Source organism: Molossus molossus, unplaced genomic scaffold (assembly GCF_014108415.1).
Source record: "Molossus molossus isolate mMolMol1 unplaced genomic scaffold, mMolMol1.p scaffold_m16_p_1, whole genome shotgun sequence".
Classification (NCBI taxonomy): Eukaryota; Metazoa; Chordata; class Mammalia; order Chiroptera; family Molossidae; genus Molossus; species Molossus molossus.
In genome coordinates this window covers 53,585,225-53,604,417 of record NW_023425344.1, presented here as the reverse complement: position 1 = coordinate 53,604,417, position 19,193 = coordinate 53,585,225, and the positions used below count along the sequence as shown (strand labels likewise).

The following is a 19,193-nucleotide window of genomic DNA, read 5'->3' as shown; positions in this document are numbered from 1 at the left end:
AAAGGGAGGGTGAAGAGAGTGTATTCTAAATGCTTTCCACTTCTTCAGTGATGGCACTGAGAGCCATACAAGATCTAAACCACAAAACAAACATGATTCAATATGCCAGGAAAGAGGCATATTGAATAACACAAATTCCTCTCCCAGCTCATGCTCCTCCATCACCACCCCCCAAAATACCAAAGGCTTTCTCTGTTCTGTGTAACATTGGAGCAGAATTTTTCCTGTCGTCCCAGAGAAAAGAGTAGCTTTTGTCCTCCAGCTTTGACCCAAGCAGAATAATTAAGTGCCTGCATCTGAATGTATGGAATCCTCTGTGCACTGAGAAAGAGACTAAGGGATTTAAGATGGAAGAAATTGAATCAGGAGATAATGGGTGGAGGTGAGAATTGTGTAATTTCATGCACAGCCCTGTGTACCCTATTGAACAGGAAGTAGCATATGTGTAGAGGAAGTAATCAGGTTTGTACTGAGAGACATTATTAAATGAAAGATACATGATTTTTCAAATGATTTTAATCATCAGGGCTGATCCAGCAGCAACAAAGTCCACAAATCTAAATAGGTAACTTACACTGCTTTTGCTACTTTGTGGTTGAATTTGATCCCAATTTCACATACATGGTGATGCCTCAAAGATATTTCTCTAACATATCTTCTGATGGATTCTAGCTGTAATTAGAAAAACAACTCATCAAAGAATATGGTAGTAACAGAAAAAGTTAATTTCATCACTAGTAAAGAAGAGAGAAAAGTAAAAATTAAACATCTCTTCAAAATTAGAAATTTTTAGTGTCTTATTTGAAAGAAACCAAATGCAACAGCATAATCTGGGAGTTTTGTTTGTTTTTTATAAAATAGCATCTCTCTTCCCCAAAGATCACTTGTTCCAGTGATTAAACTCTTGGAATGTAAATGAGAACAAGAAACTGAGCAAAGGCAAGTCCATAGAGTCACTAGAATACATTCAATATGTCTGACAGTTGTATTTTGGTTTTATTCAAGTTAACTCTGTCATTGTGGACATGTCTCTTAGTGTTATCTATAATACATGCTTCAGTTTAACAAAATATATTAATTAAGTCCCACCCCCAAATATGTTTATATTCTTTAACTCAGGAATTTACTTGTAAAACTATTGCAAATAGCCCTGGCCGGTTTGGCTCAGCGGTTGGAGCGTCGGCCTGCAGTACAGAGAGACCCAAGTTCGGTTCCCACTAAGGGCATGTACCTCGGTTGCAGTTTGTCCCTGGCCCTGGTTGGTCGTGCTGGTGGCAGCCACTCGATGTGTCCCTTTCACATCGATGTTTCTCTCTCTCTCTCTTCCTCTCTCTCCCTCCCTCTCTTCCTCTCTCTCCCTCCCTCTCTATCTGAACAAAAAATGGAAAAATGTCCTCGGGTGAGGATAAAAAAAAAAACAAAAAACTATTGCAAATAAACTTGTCTAAATAAATAAAAACATAATGACTCAAAAATTATATATTTTATGTTAGCAAATTTTTAAAATTTATTTTATGGAGACAAATAATGTCACAACAGCAGAGAGAAGGTTAAATAATAGCATATTGTTAATATTAATAGCATATTATAATATATTTTTGAAAAGATAGACATTTCTAATAAAAAGTAAGATGTTTAAATCTCTAATCAAAACTCTTTGTTCAGTATGATTGCAACAATGTACAAAATAAAATCTGTATATAAAAAAATTAAATAAATAAGATGAAATATACCAAAATTGATATATCTGAGTGATGGGAATATAAGTAATAGTTTAAAGTTTTAGAAGAGCTCTCTATTTTCACTGAAAACATTATACTGGCAATATAACATTTTTACTTTGGCTAACTGTACCTTATAGTGCTATTTTTAAGAACAAGTTAGAAAATGTATACAAAGGGAATATACTCAAATCACAAAACTGGCACCATAATCATAATTATATTTTTATAATTCATTATAAATGTATTTCTTTTTATCCTTATTTTGTTGTATTATGTTCATTTAAAATTAAGTACAAACAAGCTTATCTATTTCTTCAGAATAGAGTTTCTGAGGACTTAACTCATAAAGTTGTGTCTGATCATAGACACAATGTTTGCACAATTTGTTATGCAATTTTTTTCTGGGGTTGGAGCCAGAACTGGTAGGAACAGACATCCCGGAAGCAACAAGACTGTAAATATCACAAAATAAGGTACAGGAGGAAAGACCTCTTAGTTAACTTAAAAGCATTTACTTATGCTTAACATTATAGATGCATGTTATACATTAAGAAAAATTTTCCACTGAAAAGGGTTAAGGTTAAGGAAACTTTATAACTTAAAATAGTAAGCACCAAGTTACCTACAAAACTCATCATGAAAAAGTACATTCTTCAGAAATGCCAGGTAATGAGATACAAAGACACAATCATTTATTTTTAGTTTTTTTATATAAAAAAAACAAATATAGAAGACTGCCTGCTAGGATTTCAAAATTGTCTTCTGAAGAAATTAGAGTTCACCAGGAGAAAGAATAGAGCGTGAGGTAAGAAATATATATAAATAGCTTTCATAATAATTGCTATTTACATATACTGGAAACTCTTTAGATACATTATTTACTTTCTTACACAAGGTAGACAATGAAGAGCTCAATAGGAGAAACAGGTTTAAAGGGATAAAGAAATAACAGTTTAGAGGAATACGAGATAAAATCTCACTGAAAAGGTAAAAGAAAACAACAAGGAAGAAGTAGCACTGCATTTAGCCTTGAGGAATTCATCAGCATGATTTCCAAACTACCACTCATTTCAGCACAACCTTTTGAAAACCCATCTGGTGCCCTCTCAAGTAAAAATAGTTATTTTATGTTGATATTTAGAACCTTTAATGAGCATACATAAAACGTAATTTTATCATGAAACTAATCACTTTTACAACTATTTACATCGATTTAATGAAGGAGAAAATGCCACATGGTTAAAATAAATTGAGGCAAACTGTATATTCCAAAGATGGCTATAATAGTATCTTCTATCCCATGCCCTCCTTACAATGAGATGTTGACAATCCCCCCTTCAAGAGGTACAGTATATACACTGTGCCCTTCAAGCTGGTAAATTTCATGATGTTTCAACCATGGAGTATGGCAGAAGTAACTTCTGAGTCTAGGTCATAAAAGGTCATACAGTTTCTGCTTTATCCATTAGAATGCTCATTCTTAAAAAGTTTGGTCACAGGCAAAGTAGTCCAACTGCCTGAGGCTGCCATGCTGCAAGGAAGCCCAACTAGTCAAGACAGCGTGGACAAAGAAGAGGCACTGTAATAAATCTTACCAAAAGTAACTTCACAGGATGATCTGACCATAAATTTCTAACTAGGCCCATTATGGTGGGCAGTCATGCTAGGCATATAACTTTTTTAGCCAAAGGTTTATCTTTGCTTTACGCAAGTCCTATTCATTGTTTCTGGGCATCTATGTTAACACCTTTGAACTGCTTCTTTTCAGGGGCCTTAGAAGCCCTCAAGGGAGCACATAATATTGTTCACTATCCTGTAATCCAATCCCCACCTTGATTTCTCCCACCTTCATGTAATCTTCTTGACACTCCCTCCTTAATTTCAAATGTATAAAAGAAACTGCAAAATTGCCATTCTCCCGAGCATTTAATATTTTGGTTCCTGGTATTGTCATCAGTTTGGCTGAACTAATTTAAAAAAAAAATTCTCTAGTGTTTTTACATTCTTATGTCAACAGCAGAGAGACTGCTTGGAGAGGGCCTGAGATTGTATGAGAAAAAAGAGATGTTGAATCAGCCCCCTGGTGCTTCAACCCTTCAGAGTTCCAGATACAACCACTGTCTGACTAGAACCATGTGAAAGATCATGAGATAGAACCATCCAGATGAGTCCTTCCAGAATTCCTGGCCTACAGAAAGCTTGAGAGATAATAAAATGATTGAGTCACTAAATTTGGGGGTGTTCTGTTATGAAATATTAAATATTTATTATGAAATACAATCTATGCTAGATCATGCTCCTCAAACTTAAATGACTATATGAATTGCCTGGGTATCTTGTCAAAATGAAGTCCTGTCTAGTACAGCTCAGGAGAAGAGCTTCAGATTCTGCATTTCTAACAAGCTGCCAGGTGATGCATATCTGCTGGTCCACAGTCCACTTTGCTATGCAAAGTGTGGGCTAGCCACACTTTGCATAGCAAGGCCCTAAATAACAGTTGACATAAGAGTATCTTACCTTTATCTGGAAGCATTCAGTCTTATTTTCTTCTTGGCAACATGACTGAATAGCTGTTTCATAGCAAGTAGACATGGCCAGAAGAGTGGGTGTGTACAAGAATGGATGCTTTCTAGAAGTTTCATAAATGTACCTATAATTTGACAAACCTGAAGTTGTATAATTTGGAGCTTGACAACATGTGCTGATGCTGTTTCCTTAAAAAGGTAGTGTGCATTTAGTTTTGTTGACCTGTAACATCTAGAATATCATGGTGGAAAAAATGAGATAGCACTGTACATAAATGCATCAAATGTTCACAATGGATAGATAACTGTGAGGGTAATCAGACATCCCAGGTACCTCTAGGCCAGTGGGAAAAGAAAAACAGTAATCAAAACTTTTCACTTATATAATTAGTAGAGGTAGAAAGTCCAATAGTCTAAACTAAGTTGTAAATGCAGGATTGTACACCAGTGCAGAGGAATTAAATTTAGAAGCTATTGGTGGGTAAAGAGGATTCTCTGAAGACCATCCAAAAGTTCTTTCTAGACTAGGAAAGTTGCTATGCAGTCTGAAATAGCTGAATTTCAGTCTGAAATAGCTGACTTTTTCTCCAGCTTTGATATAAACTACTATTTCCTTAGTTGAGAATTAAAGTTCTTGGCTTATAATTATAAGGCAAATAGTTAGAAAACTATTTGTCCCTTGACTGTTTATAGTTATATGCATGTAAGTTAAAATTAGCATATAAAATAATTCCTTAATTATTGGCTTTATTGTAAATATTCAAGAAGAGCTTAGCAGAAGAGAGGGTGGGGGGTGGGAAGAGATAAACCACAGAACTTATATGCATGTATGCATGACCAATGGACATGGACAACTAAGTCGGGGACGGGATGGGGTGGGGGTGGGATGGGGAGGAGGGTGCCAATGGGGTAAAAAAGGTGAAATATCTGTAACAAAAAATAAATAAATAAACAAAAAGTCAAAAAAAAAAAAGAAGAGCTTAGGTTCACTGCCTGAGTGTTGGTTAGATTTTTACATCTCTGAATGTTCAATCCAAATCAAATTCTGTAATTCTTACCTACAGTGGATAACCCTACAGAAAATAGGTAGCCAAGCTCATATTTACATTCACATTTGTTTGCCCTAATGTTAAATAAGTTCTCCCTAAATGACTGAGGCCATTCAATTTTTTAAAAAATCTCAGTAATTGCAGGGGCAATTCTGCACTTTTATAGGTAAATGAAAAGAATTTATGTTATTCAGCATTATCACCCTGTCTTCTCATTCATCTCTGGTCTAGAGTTTTATGATTAAAATCTGAAATCAGAGATATCCATCCCCAGGCAACAGAAGCACAGACCAGCAGCTGAGACCCATCCCCCAAAACTACAGCAAAACATCAGCAGGAGTTGAGCCCCATGGGGCAGCACCACTCCCCAACCATCAGCGGCAGGACCTGGGGCTCCTGAGAGGCCTGTGTAGTCAGGCAGTTCACAAGAGCAGTGGGAAGGCGGATCCGGAGAGGGACTGGAGCAATCCAGCTGCCCACCCTCTGCACCTGCAGAATGCGGGGGCACCAGAGAGGCCTATGTGACCCAGCAAGGACTGTGCGATCCAGTTACCCTCAGGACCTGTGGGGTTCTGAAGAACCAGAGAGACCTGTGCAACCCAGCAGGGACTGTGCTATCTAGCAAACCATGGGACCTGCAGGGTGCTGAAGCAGCAGAGAGGCCTCTGCAACCCAGCAGCCAATAAGATAGGCATAAAGCCTGGTCCCCAGAGGGACTGTGCAATCCACTTACCCGTAGGACCTGCAGGGTTCAGGGTCACCAGAGAGGCCTGGGCAACCCAGCTGAGCACAAGATAGGCTTAGAGGATGTGAAAATAAAGGAGGAGTGAATGGAAGCTACACAGATAATCTTCCAGGACCAAACAGGAATTACAACTAAAATAAAGACAAATCCTTGGAAAAAAGCAACAGAAAAGCAGCAGGACAGAACCATATAACCAGGGACACTGGTAGGATCTGTGGAGGTGCAGAGGGTGGCAGGCTAGGAGCCCATGGACAGCAGCAGTCTTAGCTATGAGCAACACCTTTAGGGAATAAAGACCAAGCCCGCTCCACAGCACAGAGAGCTGAGACAGAGCACTAAAATAGCCACAACCACTCACGTGGGGGCTACAGCAGAGGGAGGGCAGACTGGGCTGGAACTCTGTGGGGACACCCGGGATTTGGAGGGCACTCAGAGTTTTTGCTGAGTTGCAGCCACAAAGGATGGTGGCCAGTGTGCTCCTTCCCAGAGCTGTGGGGAATAGCAGCAGCCCCCACCTCAAGTATTCAGCCATTGCCAATTGAGGCAAAGAAATGCAAATTGAGACTTATTAACAACCAGCATCTATCCCACCCTCTGGAAATCCTCTTATGCAGAACACCAGGGCTACATTCGAAGGCACTGAGTAACTGAGACTACTAGCCACCAGGAAAAAAACCAGAGGATAACTGAACCTTTCCTGGGCTTGCAAATCTACCCAGGACAGTAAGACCTGACAGTGGTGTTTTACGTGGGCCCATGCAGGCACATCCAAACCCAGTAGAGGGAGCCACCAAACTCAAAGAGAAAATTTGGCAGGCTCCAAAACCCACTGAGATAGCTAAAATGGTGAAACAAAGAAACAAATCCCAAATGAAAGAACAAGAGAACTCTATTGAACATTTGATCAATGAAATGCAGCTAAGCAAATGATCAGAATTAGAGTTTAGAGCCATGATCTTGAGGAAGCTCAACAGCATGAGTAAGGGCATCAGCACCATGAGTAAAGATATAGAAACATTGAAAACCAACCAAGTAGAAATGAAGTATGACATATCAGAAATTAAGAACACATTGGAAGGACTAACTAGCAGAGTAAAGAAAGCTGAGGACCGGATCAGTGAATTAGAAGACAGGGCAGAAAAAAATCAACCAATCACAAAACCAAAAAGAAAAAAACAATTAAAAAACAGGAAGATAGCTTAAGAGAACTGTGGGACAACTGGAAACATAATAACATTCGCATCATAGGAGTCCCCGAAGAGGAAGAAAATGGGCAAGGGTTAGAAAATATATTTGAAGAAATAGTGACAGAAAACTTTCCTAAATGGTGAAGGAAGAAGGCATTGAAGTTCAAGAACCACAGAGAGCCCCAATTAAGAAGAACCCAGACAGGCCCACACCAAGACACATAGTAATTAAAATGCCAAAAATTAAAGAAAAAGAGAGAATCCTAAAAGCAGCTAGAGATAAGCAACAGGTGACCTCTCAACAGAAACACTACAGGCCAGAAGGGAGTGGCATGAAGTAATCAAGGTCATGAAAAACAACGATCTGAATCCAAGACTACTCTATCCAGCAAGGCTATCATTCAAAATAGAAGGTCAAATAAAGAGCTTTCCAGACCAAAAAAAAAAAAAAAGGCTGAGGGAATATATTAACACCAAACTAGCACTGCAAGATATGCTAAAAGAACTGCTGTAATTAGTAGAAGAAATAGGAAGAAAAATAGAACCACAATAAGCAAAAATGGCAATAAATAAGTACATATCAATTATGACCTTAAATGTGAATGGTTTGAATGCTCCAATAAAACGACACAGAGTAGCTGACTGGATAAGAAAGCATGACTCACACATATTTTGTTTACAAGAGACCCACCTCACAACAAAAGGCTCACATAGGTTGAAAGTGAAGGGATGGAAACAAAATCTTCCAAGCAAACGGAAAGGAAAAAAAGCTGGGGTAGCAATACTCATATCTGATAGAGTAGATTTCAAAATGAAGGCCATAACTAGAGACAAAGAGGGCCACTACATAATATTGAAAGAATCTATCCAACAGGAAGATATAACCTTGGTAAACATACATGCACCCAATATAGGAACACCAACATATATTAAAAATATTTTGGAGGACTTCAAAAGAGAAATCAACAACAATACAATCATAGCAGGGGACTTCAACAACCCAGTGACATCACTGGATAGATCTTCTAGACAAAAAATTAACAAGGAAACACGGACTCTAAATGAAGCACTAGATCAAATAAATCTCATAGATATCTACAGAGAATTACACCCCAAAACTGCAGAATTCACATACTTCTCAAGTACACATGGGATATCTCAAAGATAGACCACATGTTAAGGCACAAACTAAGTCTCTACAAGTTCAAGAAGATTGAAATCCTATCAAGTATTTTCTCAAATCACAATGGCATGAAACTAGAAATCAATTGCAACAAGAACATGCAAAGACATTTGACAACATGGAGGCTAAATAGCATGTTATGGAAAAATGAATGGGTTACCATGGAGATCAAGAAAGAAATTTAAAACTTCCTGGAAACCAATGAAAATGAACACACAACAACACAAAATGAATGGGATGCAACTAAAGCAGTTCTGAGAGGGAAGTTCATAGCACTACAGGCCTACCTCAGAAAGCAAGAAAAAATTTTAATAGACTATCTAACCTCACAACTTAAAGAACTAAAAAGCAAACAAAAAGAAAACCCCAGAGCAAGTAGAAGGAAGGAAATAGTAAAGATCAGAGCAGAAATAAATGACATGGAGACCAAAAACAATTCAAAGGATCAATGAAACAAAGAGCTGGTTATTTGAAAAGATAAACAAGATTGATGGACACTTAGCTAGACTCACCAAGAAACAAAGAGAGAAAACCCAAATACACAAAATCAGAAATGAAAGAGGAGAAATAATAACTGACACCAAAGAAATACAAAAGATTGTTAACAAATATTATGAACAATTATACGGCAAGAAATTAGACAATCTAAGCAAAATGGACAAATTTCTAGAAACACATAGTCTCCCATAACAGAACCGGGAAGAGATAGAAAACTTGAACAGACCAATATCAACAAAAGAAATTGAAGATGTAATCAAGACTCTCCCAACAAACAAAAGCCCAGGCCTAGATGGCTTCACAGGGGAATTTTACCGAACATTCAAAGAAGAACAAGTACCCATTCTCCTCAAACGATTTCAAAAAATTCAAGAAGAAGGAAGACTTCCAAATTCGTTTTATGAGGCCAGCATAATTCTAATTCCAAAACCAGAAAAAGACACTACAAAGAACGAAAACTACAGGCCAATATCCCTGATGAACATAGATGCCAAAATCCTAAACAAAATACTAGCAAATCGAATCCAGCAATACATCGAAAAAATTATTCACAATGACCAAGGGGATTCATCCCAGGGATGCAAGGCTGGTACAATATTTGCAAATCAATAAATGTGATACACCACATAAACAAATGAAAGATAAAAACAATATGATCATATCAATAGACCCTGAATAAGCATTTGACAAAATCCAGCACCCCTTTCTGATAAAAATGCTCAGCAATCTGGGAATAGAAGGATCATATCTTGACATAATAAAGGCCATATATGAAAGACCTACAGCCAACATCATACTCAATGGGCAAAAACTAAAAGCATTTCCCTTAAGAAGAGGATCAAGACAAGAATGCCCACTTTTGCCACTCTTATGTAACATCATATTGGAAGTCTTAGCCACAGCAATCAGACAGGAAGAAGAAATAAAAGGTATCCAAATTGGAAAGGAGGAAATGAAACTGTCATTATTTGAAGATGACATAATACTATACATAGAAAACCCCAAAGACTCCATCAAAAACTTACTAGACTTAATAAATAAATTTGGCAAAGTAGCAGGATACAAAATTAATGTCAAGAAATTGACGGCATTCTTATACCCCAATGCTGAACTCACAGAAAGAGACACTAAAAAAAAAACCTATTTACCGTTGCAGCAAAAAAGTTAAGATACCTAGGAATAAAATTAACAAAAGAAATAAAGGACCTATTTGCAGAAAACTACAGGTCATTGAAAAAAGAAATAGAGGAAGATATAGAAAATTGGAAGCACATACCTTGTTCATGGATTGGAAAAATTAACATCATTAAAATGTCCATACTACTCAAAACAATCTATAGATTCAATGCAATTCCCATCAAAATACCAACGACATACTTCACAGAACTAGAACAAATACTTCAAAAGTTTATATGGAACCAAAAAATACCACAAATAGCAACAGCAATCTTGCAAAAGAAGAATAGCCCTGGCCGGTTTGGCTCAGCGTTTAGAGCGTCGGCCTGCGGTCCTGAGAGATCCGGGTTCGGTTCCCGCTAAGGGCGCGTACCTCGGTTGCAGTTTGTCCCCGGCCCTGGTCGGTTGTGCGGGTGGCAGCCACTCGATGTGTTCCTTTCACATCGATGTTTCTCTCTCTCTCTCTGTTCCTCTCTCTCCCTCCCACTCTACCTGAACAAAGAAAAAATGGAAAAATATCCTCGGGTGAGGATAAAAAAAAAAGAAAAAGAAAAAGAAGAATAAAGTTGGAGGGATCACATTACCAGATTTCAGGTTATACTACAAAGCCACTGTAATCAAAACAGCCTGGTACTGGCACAAGAACAGGTAGATAGATCAATGGAACAGAATAGAGAACCCAGAAATGGACCCAAGACAATATGCTCAATTAATATTTGACAAAGATGGCAAGAGCATACAGTGGAGTAAAGACAGCATCTTTAATAAATGGTGCTGGGAAAATTGGACAACTACATGCAAAAAAAATGAAACCAGACCATCAACTTACACCATACACAAGAATGAACTCAAAATGAATAAAAGACTTAAATGTGACCCATGAATCCATAAAATTTCTAGTAGAAACTGTAGGCAACACAATTTTAGACATCATACGCAGCAGAATTTTCATGGATACATCACCTAATGCAACAGAAACAAAGGAGAAAAATGAACACGTGGGACTACATCAAACTCGAAAGCTTATGCACAGCAAAAGAAACAACCACCAAAATGGAAAGGCAACCCACTCTATGGGAAAGCATAATTGCCAATGATATATCAGATAAGGGGTTAATTTCCAATATATATAGAGTGCTCATACAACTCAACAAAAGGAAGACAAAGAACCCAATTAAAAAATGCGCAGAGGAACTAAATAGACACCTTTCTAAACAGGACATATAAATGGCCAAGAGACATATGAAGAAATGCTCAACATCACTAATTATCAGAGAGATGCAAATTAAAACAAAAATGAGGTATCACCTCACACCTATCAGAATGGCCACCATCAACAAATCATCAAATAAGTGCTGGCAAGGTTGTGGAGAAAAGGGAACTCTAGTACACTGCTAGTGGGAATGCAGACTGGTGCAGCCACTATGGAAAACAATATGATGTTGCCTCAAGAAATTAAAAATTGAACTTCCATTTGACCCAGTGATCCCACTTCTAGGAATATACCCTAAGAAGCCTGAAACACCAATCAGAAAGAATATATGTACCCCTATGTTCATAGCAGCACTATTTACAATAGCTAAGATCTGTAAACAGCCCAAATGTCCATCAGTAGAAGAATGTATAAAAAAGCAGTGGTACATATACACAATGGAGTACTATGCAGCTGTAAGAAAGAAAATCTCTTATCCTTTGAGACTACGTGGAGGAACCTGGAAAGTATTATCCTAAGCGAAACAAGCCAAACAGAGAAAGACAAGTATCATATGATCTCACTTATTTGTGGAATATAACAAACATAACAATCTGAGATGTTAGTCCTAGAGATGTGGAAGTGGGGTACAGACTGACAATCCCCAGAAGAGGGGTGGGGGAGAAGAGGAGATAAACCACAGAACTTATATGCATGTGTGCATGAACAATGGATATGGACAACAAAGCTGAGGACAGGGCTGGGAATCAGTGGGGGAAAAAGGAGAAAAGTCTGTAACAAAAATAAATAAATAAATTTTTTAAATTAATTAATTAATTAATTAAAATGGAAAAAAATTTAAAAAATAAAATCTAAAGTCAAACTTCCACCATGTTCTTGCACTTTAGATCCAGTAATCAGATCTTTGCCTTATTCCTGGTGTCTGAGCCTGTATTGATAAGATGGCCAGTACTGGATTTCTTGAGAACTGAAGCCTCATATTTTTCTTGTCATTTCTACCTCTCTGGGTATTGATTTCCTGCCTCTAAACCCCAGCCACTTGCTAGCACACCACTCTCAACATATAGACTTTTCCTCTGTTAACTAGAAAACCAAAATATGAGCTTGTCTACCCATTTGCTCTAATGCTATCCACTCCAGATGGGAATTATAGAATCAGAGTTCTTGAAATGAAAACTCATCTCTCTCATCAACAATGGTTACTTATTCCTAGGTTCCCAATGATAGACTCTATGTCCATGCCTATCAGATACCCTCCCTGATATCCTCTGATGAACATTCCAAATGCCAGCCCCTTGCCCAAGCTATTACCTCCTCTCTTTCTCCAGTACTCTGTTTATTAAGCTTTACCCTCTTGACCATGCATTTCAATATCATTTACTACTGGTCTGACCTATGTAACCCTTAAGGAGATGGGTCTATTACAGGTCATAGTCATCATTAATGCTTCATGATGCAGACATTTCCATACCCTGTTGGATTCATTGAGACGATAATTGTCATTCAGAGGGAGAAAAAATATATTGTAGCTCAAATTTTCATTTTAATTTCATGTAATAAAGCATTGTGTTCTCAGAGGCTGTTATGTTAAAAAACAAACAAACAAAAACACTTGTCTTCAAAACTACTCTTTTTCAAAGACAATGGCAAGGAGAAACGACTTACCTCTTCTTCACTGACACTTGATTCTCTTTGTTCACCTCACAGATATGCTCAGGATTTGGAATTTGTAATATATCCTTGTAATCTGCTTCATCTTTTTTTTTTAATAGGAAGCACTTGGGTCTTGCTGTATTATTTATATTGCAACAGTCAGAAAACACATGTTTGTCAGCCATTCCTTGGTTATTACAAATATGTTCTAGGAGGGTAGCCACCTGTAGGACAAAATGATAACTTAAAGGGGAAGCATGTGTGCTCTACATTCCTAATCACAGGAAGGGTAGGGAATTATTATTAATTTCTTTTAAAGGCAAATGAGTGTAGAATGTTACACTTTGTATCCAATAATCCCTGGACATAGTTCTTTGGAGCAAAAGCCATTTAGGTTTTGAAGTCTAAATTCCCACATGTTGGGCATTGACCAAATATAATTTATTATTCCCACTTTTCTGATACAATTGCTTTATTTTTTTTATACTATTCATAGGCATTAAAATAAACATAAGCCAGAATGTCCAAAGCCTAAAGAAATCAAGGTTTGTTTGTTTTTTAATCCTCATCCGAGGACATTTTTCCATTTTTTGTACAGACAGAGTGGGAGGGAGAGAGAGGAAGAGAGAGAGAGGGAAACATCGATGTGAAAGGGACACATCGAATGGCTGCCACCTGCACGACCAACCAGGGCCGGGGACAAACTGCAACCGAGGTACATGCCCTTAGCGGGAACCGAACCCGGGTCTCTCTGGACCACAGGCGGACTCTCTAACCGCTGAGCCAAACTGGCCAGGGTAAGGTATTTTTTGGAGAATTATCTACCAATAAATAGTAGTTTGCTTTCCTTGCTTCCCAATTTTGTTTCTATGGCAACTTATTTTAAGAATTGAATCCTGAACCAATGTGTATTTAGTGTCAAATATTTAAATGGAAATGTAATGATTCAGTTAGTTTCCAAATATCTTTGGGTAGCAGTAAAGTGTGGGATGCTGTAAACCTCAAATGACCTGTTTTCAGATTTAGGGGATAAGGGCATAAAATCTTCCTCTTTTGAAATGGAAATAAGAAGAAATCACTATAAAATAAATGATATTAGCTACTGACAGAAATACTTCATTTAAAATCTGTTTCTAAGAAGACTAATTATTTTTCTGTATCTACAGAATCTAATAAAAAGTAGGTCTTAGCCCCCAAGAAGATGGCATAAAACTATTAAAAATAAAGAAGAAAACTACTTATTTGGATTTTAAATTGTTTGGCATGAGAATAATTGTTCAAGTAAATAGGTAGGTAGGTAGGTAGATGATAGATAGATAGATAGATAGATAGATAGATAGATAGATAGATAGATATACAGATAAATAATGTTAATGTTTATCAAGAATTTTCTAATCACAAGATAGACATTCTTTATAAGAACAATAATAATTCACAAGATTATCTACTAACTGGGAAAAGAACCCAAAATTATATTCACTTCTTTCTTCTATTTATATTCTCAAAGAAATGTTTTTAAATTAGTGCTTCATTTTCCCAGAAACCTTTACACAAGGATGTCAGACAACAGTATATATTAGTGATAGAGGCAGAGCAACCAACTTAAGTTGGCTCATTGACATTCTAGGCTATAATTCATTCTCTTGAATGTTTGGTTCAAAGAGCCCCGGGGTGAACTGAAAAACTGAAGGTTTATAAACCTATAAAGATTATATCTTGCATATGAATCATGTATATATTGCAGCCTTACAATCAATCCCCTACCAATTTATTCAATGAGTCCTTCTTATAACAACATCTTTTGGTTGCAATTTGGTTTTTAAAAAGAGAGAGGGAGAGGAAGGTAGAAGGTGATTCACATACCAACTGGTAAGAGCATTCTGGAGGTGGCTCACGTAGCTTGAGGTGCTGGCACTCCTCTGCAAAATCTAGTAACTCTTTAACTATGGTTTGTACTTCTTCATAAGTGGATTTCTGAAGAAACTGAGCAACCATAATGCCAATGCTGAAACATGACACTGAGAGCTAAAGACAAAATCGAACCCTTTCCTCCATCGTTCTTGTTATTATATCATTGTCCCACTCCCCTCCCACAAATTAATTAATGTAATTTTAAGTTTCAGAGAAAAAAATATTGATAACAAAACTCACATGTCTCTTAAGTTCTCCTTTAGGTAATTCTGGCTATTAGTGTGCTGCATGGCTGGAAAAAACAAGAGAGAGAGAGAGACTTTATATGCATAAGAGGAAATTTTCTGAATTGAAACACCCCTTCACAATTCTGAAACCTATATTCATGCATAGATTTCCAGACATACTTTTATTATCATACTAAATTATAAACATTACCAGAATATATCTTCACTTTCATTTAGACTGTATTCTGTGAATGACTTGTTCCTATTCAAATATATTATGCACTGGAAATCTATCATTGGCCTACAAATAAGTTGCATGTACTTATGTTGAAACTTCTAATTTAATTAACCTTTATGATTTGGTTATTTTATTCATTACATTAGAAGAGTTAAATACCACACCAAAGAAATATTAAGAAAATTAGAGTTTGCTTAATTTGGCTAAAGCAGTATATCACACTTCTCGGATTTGCTCATCATCTTTATCTTCTTTATCACCTCCATTCACCACATACACACACATATGTTTTCTATTGAAAACGATGTCTTTCTTATTATCCTAATAGCTTCTAAAATGCTTAGCAGGCATCTATTAAATAAAGAAACCATTATTATTTGCTCTATTAACATAGGAAAAGGCTTTAGAGACAGCTATTCAGAGTTCAGCTTCGAGCTCTGATGCTTAATGTGGCCTTGGAAAAATAAGCTCTCTGAGTTTGTATTTCTCTATCTATAAAATGTCAATAAGCTTTGTTACACTGGGCAGTTGTTCAGATGAAATGAAATCACATGTGTGAAGCACTGAGCACAGGGCCTGGCTCATATGGGTACTAAATAATGTAGCTCTAATATTATTCCTGCCACTATGAACACTTTTTCTTTATCTAAAACCATTTTTCAAATTTCAAGTACATGTTTGAAATGTATCATTCTCTCATCTACAGTGAAAGTGAGACTAAAATGAGATCTTCCTGTGGTTGCCTCACTATATTAGCTCTCTTTCGTTATTCATCCCCCAAGTTCATTTCTAGCAAGTTTCACTGACCCTATTGACAGTGATGAGAAGAAGTCTTTCCTAAGCATTATAGTAGTCATTGCACCTTACTCCTGGCACATGGGATGTATAGATTATAAATAGGATTCCCTACCTGCATCTAGTAAACTTCTTTGAAGAGTTTGGCATTTAACGTAGCTGAAGAGAACAAGAAAAGGTATGAGTCTAACAGCCTTCATTATTTCCGACGATCTTTTATAGAAGGTGTTCTATCATTTGAGAGAAGTGAAGAATCCTTTTATAGTCTTTTCAAGTAATTAATATTAATAATTAAACTTTTCCTGGTGAATATTTTTTCCAAGCCACGATGACCCTGATCAAATCGAAGAATTCATGGCAATGAAGAAATGTTGTTGATGGATAGCCATTCATTAATGAATACTGGATTTTAAAATGAATCATGTCGATGTACTTGTTTTTTCAAGATTATACCATGTAGGCCTTGTATGAAGTAATCAATAACACGTTTAGTAAATATCTCATTTCCTGGAAGTGTCTGTTGACAAGAACAAAGTTCTAAAGAGCCAGGGGAGAAGACAAACATGTATTACCCCAGCTTCAAATAAACGGGTAAGGCCCCAGTTGCAGTGCCAGGCATATTTTCAAGCCCCCGAAAAGAGTAGGGAGCTCAGGCCTTTAGAGAAAAATCAAGGGACTGGGACTGAATTTACTGAGTGTTTACTGTGAGTCTGGAACTTTATATGACTATATAATAGCAATACTTCTACTTGAATAAGGAATTAAAACTCAAGGTTATATTACTTGCTCATGGACTCACAGGTAGGAATTAAGGTTTGTCTAACTTTAGAGCCCATACTAGCCAAGAGCTAGTATCAAAAGCTGAGGTCCCTTGCCCTGGTGGGTTTGGGTCAGTGGTTAGAGTGTTGGCTCGTGGACCGACATGGGTCATGGGTTTGATTCCCAGTCAAGAGCACATACCTGGGTTGCAGGTTCTATTCTCCAACCCTGGTCAGAGTCATGCAGGAAGAAATCATCTATATGTCTCTTGCATATGAATGTTGCTCTCTCTCTCCCCCTCCCTCCCTCCCTTCCACTCTATCTAAAAATCCTCTGGTGAGGATTAGCAACAACAACAACAACAACAAAAAGCGGAGGTCCCAACATTTTTCAGCCACTGTCTGCTTTCCTGTCATTTAGTTCTTGGTCCTAGGGCAGGAAACAGGTAATTATTGATTAAATAAAAGGTCTAAAATACATGTAAAGTCTAATATTTTTGGAAATAGGAGATCACTGGTTACAACTTCAACTGTACCTGTTCTCATTTTCCTCATTTATAGATGGAGGGTTTGGGCCAGGTCATCTCTAAGGCTAGCAGTCCATTTCTTGATTTTGCTACCCACATGTTCTCATTTCTGATCTTCCAGGCAAATAAATATCACAAGGATGAAAGATATGTTTGCATAAAAAGCAAAATAAGACTGTTATTATTTAAATTTGGGACACACTAGCTAATGTAAAGAATACTGATGGCCGTGTGTGATAGAAAGCTAGGGTCAGCAAATAGAAGAGCATCTTTGGCAGGTTTCCATCATTCATTTCAAGGTCCTCGAAACAGTCATAATGTTCAACATTACTTCTGTTGCGCATCCTTACAGCTGTTCCCTTGAAATCTTACTCTAAACCTCCAGGAACTATCAGAAATGGACCTATTACTCTAGGGATGGCAAAGCCTTCGTGAGTGTTGTCACTGACACCTACTGCAGACCTCACTAACTGATGTCTGCACACTTTCTCTCTGCACTGAGGCTGAGCCTTAAAATCATTCACAACACAATGCCACAGGACAGCCATTATTAATTGATTGGAGTTGGCACTTAAGGGAAAAAAAATGGTTGTATGTGTACTAAATTAATTTATCTTTTTAAAAAATGGAACAAAATTAACTTCCCAGGGGAACCATTCTCTCAGAGCTTTAACACTCTTGAAAACATAAAAAGATGTTAAGTTCTCTCTATTAGTGCCGCATGGTGGAGTTTCAAACCAGAGGAAAGACGAGTAGTTGGGATTTTTTAAGCAAAGGTAGAAAATGAGTTTTTGATTGGACTCAAAAGACAGCAAAGAAGTTGTTCTCTAAGAGAATAAGGTCTTCACGCTGACTTTAGTATAAACAATGGAAGGTACACAAGTACAGGACACACTGATGATTTTTAATAAATACTATTTGCACAGCAAACTTAATTCTTGTCCAACTCATAGGAACTGAGTTCAGACAAAGACTACAACTGGATCTCTAGATCCCACCCAAACCCAGGGTGGTAACTGACTGCTCATGCCCTTGATAACTATCACACTAATAGGCATCTCCAGTACTAGAAAGTTCATCCTGCATCAAACCTAGGTATGTTTTATTCACCGGTATGAGTTTTGTCTGCGCAATACAGAACAGGTTCTTCTCAATCCTCTCTTCTCCATGCAGAGTGTGTGTGTTGAGTAAACCATTCCTCCCCCTCTTCATATTGCAGTGGTTGCTATTAGCTTGCTCTCTGGCACATCAGTGGAGAGTCATCTGAGTTTCCTCTGTGACAGTCTTGTGATGGTAACGGGTTCCTGGGGCTCAGGTTTCATGTCTGCTGCTCTAAGCATAGTATTGGACACATTGTAGGATCCACCATTGGATACAAAATTGAATTAGGTAATGGTGCTCCGTTTCGCCTGTTTGCTGAATTTATAATCATCCATTATAAGTTAAACTTTCTTCCTTGATATCCTCATTAGTAAATGAGAGTGTTTAGAAAAATGGTAATGGACAAAACAGTTTCATGAACTAGATACCTATCGTCTGCTGGCCATTTTATTAGGGACTTTATAGCATAGTAGTTTACCATTTCTCTGAACCCTTTGTGACGTGGAGCTTATGCTCCCATCCTGCACAGAGAAATGGAGGTCTCAGGTTGTAGGGGGCTTTCCGAAGCTGTGCAGGGGTTAATGGCAGTAAAACTTGAAACTCCCCACCCTCTCCTCACCCTGCATCTTCAGCTCAGACCAAGGGCCTCTGCAGTATGTACCCACACACAGCAGGGCCCTTTC

General features: G+C 37.5%; 1 protein-coding gene across 1 annotated transcript in view; it reads right to left on the bottom strand.

Annotated features, from left to right (window-relative positions):
* LOC118626085 (alpha-fetoprotein-like) overlaps positions 1-16,324 on the bottom strand; it is a 43,845-nt gene extending 27,521 nt beyond the window's left edge. The window contains exons 1-6 of the mRNA XM_036255430.1: positions 16,240-16,324; positions 15,105-15,156; positions 14,817-14,958; positions 12,966-13,177; positions 4,242-4,374; positions 575-672 (exon numbers count right to left, since the gene is read on the bottom strand). Of these exons, the coding sequence (XP_036111323.1) occupies positions 575-672; positions 4,242-4,374; positions 12,966-13,177; positions 14,817-14,958; positions 15,105-15,156; positions 16,240-16,324 (722 nt within the window). The remainder of the gene's footprint in view (positions 1-574; positions 673-4,241; positions 4,375-12,965; positions 13,178-14,816; positions 14,959-15,104; positions 15,157-16,239) is intronic.
* Between the last annotated feature and the right edge of the window lie 2,869 nt (positions 16,325-19,193).